General features: G+C 50.6%; 1 protein-coding gene across 1 annotated transcript; it reads right to left on the reverse strand.

Annotated features, from left to right (window-relative positions):
• Positions 1 to 2,281: 2,281 nt before the first annotated feature.
• Positions 2,282 to 6,233, reverse strand: LOC113913759 (phospholipase A and acyltransferase 3-like). Its single transcript, XM_035723107.1, has 4 exons — positions 6,094 to 6,233; positions 5,100 to 5,208; positions 4,068 to 4,336; positions 2,282 to 2,944 (listed from the first exon to the last, which is right to left on the reverse strand). Exons 1-4 carry the CDS (start codon positions 6,187 to 6,189, stop codon positions 2,843 to 2,845), a joined length of 576 nt encoding a protein of 191 aa, XP_035579000.1. The 5' UTR covers positions 6,190 to 6,233; the 3' UTR covers positions 2,282 to 2,842.
• Between the last annotated feature and the right edge of the window lie 1,434 nt (positions 6,234 to 7,667).

The following is a 7,667-nucleotide window of genomic DNA, read 5'->3' on the forward strand; positions in this document are numbered from 1 at the left end:
CTTTTTTATCCAATCTGTTACGTTGTGTCTTTTGCTTGGGGCATTTAGCCCATTTACATTCAGAGTAACTATTGAAAGATATGAATTTGGTGTCATTGTATTAACTGTAAAGTTCTGGTTCCTATAGATTGTCTCAACTCCTTTCTGGTGTTTGTTACTTTTGGGCTCTCTCTTTGCTCAAGGAATCCCCTTCAATATTCCTTGCAGGGCTGGTTTAGTGTTCACAAGTTCCTTTAGTTTTTGTTTGTCCTGGAAACTCTCTCTCTCCTTCTTTTCTGAATTACGGCCTTGCTGGACAGAGTATTCTTGGCTGCATGTTTTTCCCATTTAGCACCCTGACTACATCCTGCCAGGTCTGTGTAGATAGGTCTTCTGCCACCTCCTGTCCCAAACTGCTTTCATGATTTTCTCTTAATCTTTGAATTTGCAAGCTTCACTAGTGTATGGCGAGGTGTTGACCTATTTTTATTGATTTTGAGCGGGGTTCTCTGGCCTCCTGGACTTGATGTCTCTTTCTGTTCTCCCATTAGGGAAGTTCGCAGCTGTAATTTCTTCAAAGAAACCTTCTGCCCCTCTCTCCTTCTCTTCATCTTCTGGGACCCCTATTATCTGGATATTATGTCACTTACGGAATTATGAGATCTCAGCGTCTCCCTTCAAGATTCACTAGTGGTCTTCTTCTCTTCTTTGAGCTTCCTTGTTTTCCATCATTTTATCTTCTATATCGCTGACTCTGTCTCGCCTCACTTATCTCACTTTTGGAGCCTCCATTTAGGACAGCATCTCTGTAATAGCATTTTTAATTTTGGCCTGACTAGATTTTAGTTCTTTGAATTCCAAGGGAAGGGATTCTCTAGTGTCTTCTCTGCTTTTTCAAGCCCAGCTATTGCCCTTATAATCATTGTTTTAAATCCTACTTGAAACATCTTACTTATATGCATATTGATTAAATCCCTGGCCAGGAGTACTACCTCCTATTCTGTCTTTTAGGGTGAATGTCTCTGTCTCATCATTTTGTCCAGAAAGAAGAGAAGAAAGAAAGTGAAAAGACAACAATAATAAAAACAACAGAAAAAAACAGACACAAAACAAAAGAAGAAAAAAATCAAACAAGAACCAAAACAAAAAACTAGATACTCGGTGTGTTTTGGTCTGCTTGTTACAGGAAACTGATCTTGAAATAGGAAAGAAAGCAAAACTTACATATATCCATAAATAAAATAAAATAAAATACAATGAAAAGAAACCAAAAATAATATATAGAGAATGTATATATATAATAGAAATTTAAGAAAGTAAAAAAGAATTGAAAGAATAAGAAAATAGTTGAAAAAATAATACTAAAGGACTAAAGAATAATAATAATAATAAAAAACCCCACGAATGCTATATACTGTTTTCCCCAAGAGCCAAAGCTTTGCAGTTCTCTATGACGTGTAAACTTGGTGTTTGAGTGATGTTCCTGCTGGTCTGTGTGGGAGGCCCCTGTTGTGCTGATTCTCAGGTGTCCTTCCCAAGTGGGATTTGCTCTCCCTTGCCAGCAGGCTGGGCTCAGTGTACGTGACTCCAGACTCCACTGGGTGCCTCTCCTTTGCTCCCTTTAGGCTTTCAGCACCAATGGGGGATGAAAATGGCAGAGCCCGGATCTTTAGCCCCAGAGCTGAAAGCTTCACCCCCGACTCTACAGTGCACCCTCACAGACAAGCAACCACTCTTGTCTCCATGGTTGCCCTCCTCACTCTGTGTTCACCCAGCATCTGACTCAGCGTTTTTATCTCGGGCCCACCAACCCTCTTGAAGGCTCCAAACTTTCAGGACTGTTGTGGTGCGCACCTCCCCGACTCCTCCAGCGGGAGGAATAGGGGTCTCCTCATGCTTCTGCAGCTTGCTGGGCCCCTGCTGGGAGAGCAGTCGCCTGACCCCGTTCCTGATTTCTAGCAACCCGGGGGAGAAAGCTGGCACTGGGATCACTGTCTGCAGCCGGCTTCTCCGCTCTGATGTTTGGGAACCCTGCAGCACTCAGGTGCCCCCGTTCTTTCTGTGACCTCGGGGATCCCGAGACCACCTGGGATTCTGCCCCACTTTGCCACCTGAGTGCCTTTAGCCAGGGACATCCCTACCAGAGCAGACTTCTGAAAGTTCTGATTATGTGCTCTACTTCTTATAAGACTTTGTGGTAGCCTCTTGAAGCAGGCTACCTCCTCTTGCCCTGTCCTCCTATATATAACCCCAGCTTCAAGGCCAAGGAAAGGCGTGGAGAGCAGAGGGAGATAAGAGAGGATTTCACGAGATGGGCAAGAGCCTTTACTGACTTTCCTCATGGCAGACGTTTGCTTTGGTTTGGTGTGGACTCCACCGAACAGCCACAGACTGCAGCTGCGGAGTCCGAGAAGCCGTGTCGGCTCTAGTCCCAGGCCGACGGTCCGAGTTGTCTGATGGGTCCTGCTCTTGCCCATCGGCCAGGCCCGCGTGTCTCCCTTGCCGTTCCCCTGTCTCCCCACAACCAGAAACACCCGTGACTTGAAACAGCTGGAGCCGGACTGGCTCCTGCAGGACAAAGAACACAGCCACAGACCCAAAGGGAGAGAGAAGGGCCGAAGCCCAGGGCGCCACCGTGCGTGGCCAGGTCCAGAGCCCAGCTGCGCCTCCACACACTTCACACCAGCCAGTTCTTGCTGCGTCTCCTCCAGTAAAGTGCTCCCTTGTTGGGTTTTATTTTACTCTGTAAAAATAAGCCTTATTGTCAAACAGAATGAAATCCACAGACCAAACCTCAAAACCTCCGGGGCAACGAGATCCCCTAAATGGACAAAGTCACTGCTGACGGGACGGGCTCTTCAACTCATTGCTGCTGCCGCCTGTTTCTTGAGAACATGACTCCAATGAGGCTCATGGTTGCCAAGCCGGCTCCTGTGATGCCAGTCACCACAAGGGCATCCTGGACCTGTAGGAGACAGGGGAGGTCACACTCCGTCAGGAATCCGAGGACGGGCTGTATGTTCAAGAACATTCAGCTCAAGGAGACTCACGTGCCCCTTGGCCCACTTGACAAACTCAGGAGTCAACAAATATTGGCCGGGAAATGGGGAGAAAAGGACTAGATGGGGAAGGAGCCGCTGGATGGAGCCAGCCGGCCAGGGCTGTACATGGGCTCCAGGGCAACTCGATCCACTCTGTGGGTATTTAAAGCACCTAAATCCCCAGAGGGCGATTGTGGAAAGGACAAGAAGATGAAGGCAGGAGGGCTGAGATCCTGGCGGCCATCAGGGAGCCCTTGCAGCCAGTGTGAGGCAGCGCAGGAACGGCTCTCGAATGCTGACCATGTCACACCTGTGGCCCCCGGGAGAGCAAGGACCTCACGTGTGTCACTTGTCTTGCTCCTCGCTGCATCCCCCACCCAGTTCTGCCAGGCACAGGGGTGCTCTTTACGAGTCCTTAAAGAAATGACCCAACTTGAAGTTGTAGTGATGTTCTACTTGAAATGATTAGCCCTGCAGGTTCTGCGGTTCGGTGTATGGAGCAGAGACTCTAGAGAAGGACAGCTGGGGTTGGAATCCTGCCTCTGCCACTTGTTAGCTGTGTGTTTTGGGGACAACAAACGTGGAAGCCAGAAGGGGTGGGCATGGAAGCTGTGCCCCAGATCTTCCATAAATGAATCCTTCAGCTCATACATAAGCCTGTGGACCTTGAGTATCCCTTGCCTAAGTGCTCTCTGGGGCCTTAGGACACCTGTCCTGGTGCTGGCTTGGCCCACACTCTTCCTGACATCTCTGCGGGCATCAAGAGCGACCCTTAGGGTGAATCCTAGAGGTGAAGGATCCTAGAAGGCCTGCAGAGTTCCTCCGTCCAACTCCTCCTCCTGCACATGGGGAAACTGAGGCCCAGGGAAGGAGTGACCTGTCCACAGACCCCAAGTGGTTCAGAAGCTGATTGAAGATTTGAGTTTAGACTTCCTGACTCCCAGCCACTGGGTCATGGTGATTCTCCCCTCTGGCTGCACAGCTTGGTCACCACCACCCCAAGGGGACCTCCAGGAGGAAGAGGGATCGTCTCAAACAGAGCCTTACCTGCCTGCTCTCCGGTTTACCATATCTCAGGCTAGTGGCAAAGTGCTCACAGTTCCTGTGCAGAAGATTGTATTCCATCTCCTGACCAACCTTCTGCTTCGCAGAGTAAATGATCTGGTTCACAGGTTTTGGTTTATACTTGTTGTCCAAAAGGTTGTTGACCTTATAGCGGCAGCCCGCCACCACGTCCCGCAGGAGCTCCCGTTTTACTACTCCTTTGTTGCTCAGAGCACAGAACATGCTGCTGCATCTAGCCCACGGGAACTCACCTGGAATCAAAGACACCACCATGGTCATCGGGAGCTGCAGGGGAAGGCGAGACAGGGAGGGAGAAGGGGCAGGACGAGAAAGAGAACCAAGGGAGTACACTATTGTGGGCTTGCGGTTTGTCTTTTCACAAATGTGATTGGGGCATTCATAGATTTTGTTCTTTTTACTGAACGAGCTGTGAATTTTTTTAAGTCAGTGAATGTCATGATTGCGTATGCAGTCATTGTATTCCATCACATGGATATAGATCATCTATCTGACCAAGCCCTATTATTGAACATGTTGGTTGTTCAAAGATTTTGCCATTTTAAACAGTGGTAGTCAAGTATTTAGTATTTGCTCAATTTTGTGCACTCAGACATTTCAGAAACAGATCAAATTTATTTGATCACACACTGTTTACTTTCCATATATTACTTCATCGTCTTTAACTTTGGAGGTAAATATTATCTCCATTTGATAATCCAAATATTGGTGTTGGGGAGGTCATCTAGAAAATGTGACCACCAGTGACCATGAGGTCGCCCCCAGCAATCAGAGGCTCCTCATCTCATCCCACCCTTGGAATGTGCATTCTACTTGCCTTCCGTGCCTCCAGACCTATGGGACTCCACTCGATTACTCAATGGGATGTGGATGTATGGTCTGCTCAAGCAAGCTCAGGGAGTAACCAACTCAGGATTCCCTTGCTCAGCCCTTTCCTCTAATTGTTCTCATGATGGTAACAAATATTTTGAAAATAATATTTCCAACAGTGCTTACCTGGAGAAGTCAGATGGATCACATAACCGTCTCCCACATAGATGGCCCAGTGCTCGTAGCCAATGCGGAAAATCTGAATCAGGTCTCCAGGTTTGGGTTCTTCACAAAACTGCAACACAAAAGCCCAAGATGGTGTAGGAAGCCTTCTAGGCAACAGTAGAGTGCCCAGCTGGGGCCCTGAAGCTTGGCCTGGGGACCCCACTGGGTGCTTTTCATCACCTGGTGAGAGCCTGCAGTGGGAGGGAACTCCTGGCCCCTGTGGGGCCCTCATCCTGCTGTCACTTTCAGAGGTTCTGCACAACCAGGGGCTGGGAGCCTGGAGAAAAGGTCCTTGTGGGATGGGAGAGTGGAGATTTGTTCAGTGTGTGCATATTATTGTATATGTATGTGCGCACGCTCACGTTGTATGGGATGTGTGTGAGGGAGCACATGCGTGTATATGTACATGTGGTGCATGTGTGTCTGTGTGTTGTGTTCCCTGAAAATGCACATCAGCATGTGCTGTGTATGTTGGGTTTGCATGTGGTTGTCGGATATACTCATGTGCACATCTGTTGTGTTGTGTCCTGTATGGGGATTTCGCGTATGTGTTGGGCATTGTTATGCACACATTAGTGTGTGTGTATATGTTGGGTTTGCATGTGTGTGTTGGGTGTACTCATGGGCACATCAGTGGATGTGTTTATGTTGGGTTTGCATGTGTGTGTTGGCCGTACTCATGTGCACACCGAGGCTGTGAGCATGCATGTGCAGGTGCTCTGTACACCTGCTCCAGAGCCTGCGGACATGACCACCTGCATGAAAACCCCTTTACTGAGCCTGGGAGCCCCAGACCCTCCCCAGCAATTGGGGAGGAAAGTCACCAGCTTCTCCACCCTTCACAGGTCCTCCTCACACCTCTTGACCCTCACTGTCCATGGCCACACCAGGTACCTACTCCTCCTCAGATTCTGTCCCCTCCAGCCCAAGGACACCCGCCCTTGGAGATGCCAACCTGAGAGACATTGGGTGACGGCATCCCCCGGGGACCTGAGGCTCTGGAGGGCTGGCAGCTTTTGACCCTGAGGGGGCTTGCTCCCAGCATGCACATGGCAGGCCTCTGTGGGCACTTTTCCAGAAGCCGCAGGGGAAGGAAGCATCACCCTATTTTCAGGGGGCAACTGAGGATCAGAGAGAGAGGGGCTTGGCCAAGAACACTCAGCTGGGCAATGCTGAGCTGCCTCTTCTCCCCCTGATTTGGCCCTGCCTCCCCCCTCCACACCCATTTCCTGCTCTTCAGTGCCACCACCCTAACCCCTGGGGCCCAGCATCTGATTTGAGAATGTTTCAATTTCTCTCCCTTTCTGTGCCTGCTCTCCGGAAACCACAAACCTATATCTCTCATTGCAGGCCACCTAATCAGAGACTTGGGGTCAGCTTTCCTTAGCCCTCTTTGTCATGCCAATATCCAACAGCCAATGCTGACCCCAGGAGTTTATCCTGAATTCGTCACCTGGTCCACTTCCCACCCTCTGAATTCATTAGGGCAGTCTCCGGGCCTGCCCCTGAGATCTCACAGCCTTTTTTTTTTTTTTTTTTTGATATGTTCGATAATCTCCACACCCAACATGGGGCTTGACTCACAACCCTGCGTTCAACAGTTGCATGCTCTTGTGACTTAGCCGGACAGGTGCCGGGGCCCTACATCTTCTAGACATTCGCCCCCACTCCCACCAGGCCATGTGTGCATGCTACCCCACACCCAGTCTCCCCAAGACCCACTGTGGCCTTCCCAAAGGGCACATCTGGCCATGACCTTCCCCTGGACTCAGGGCACGGGGCATGCACCTTGGGCAGCTCAAAGGCTCTCCAGCCAGCCCTTCCTCAGCCCTCCTCACCGTCCCTGCCCTCCGGCCCCAGGCTGACTGGCTTGCCCTTCTCCTCACCACAGAGCTGGCCCCTGCCTCTGATCCTCTGCACATCTGGCTGTCTCGGTCACAGTCACCGTCCCCACCCCTCCTTTCTTCTTCTCCCCTACACAGACATCCCTCTCTGAGCAGCTGCTCTCAGGGCCCAGCCTGGCTCAGCTGCCACCTCCCCCTGCATGGATCCTGTCCTGCTGGGATTCCTCTTGTCTGTCTGCGCCTCCCTGTGGGCTCTGAGCTCCACTGGGGCAGGATCCTGTGTGCTGCCCGGCTCCTTCCTCCGCAGGATCCAGTGAAGGGCCTGGCCTGGAATGGGGGCGGAGGAAATCCACATGGAAGAGGGGCTGGAGGGTCAGTGGGGCCACAACCCAGGGCCCAGCAACTCTCCTCCCTCAGCCAGGGCACAGCACGCCCAGGGATGATCTCCACTTTGGAATCAAAAGGGGATTTTTCACTCTGAGGTTCAATGTCTAACTAAGATCAGGCCCAGACACCCTGCACAGTAGCTGGTGGCAATAAAATGTGACGCCTGGCCCCACCTGGAGAAGGAGAGGCTGCCTAGGAAACAAAGGGCGGGTTTGTTTTTTTTTTTTTCAGCAATCAGGCCCTCGGCCCACCCCAGGGGATCAGGTGGGTGCAGAGTAGGCCGCTCCTTCCAAGAATG

The sequence above is a fragment of the Zalophus californianus genome, chromosome 11 (assembly GCF_009762305.2).
Source record: "Zalophus californianus isolate mZalCal1 chromosome 11, mZalCal1.pri.v2, whole genome shotgun sequence".
NCBI lineage: Eukaryota > Metazoa > Chordata > Mammalia > Carnivora > Otariidae > Zalophus > Zalophus californianus.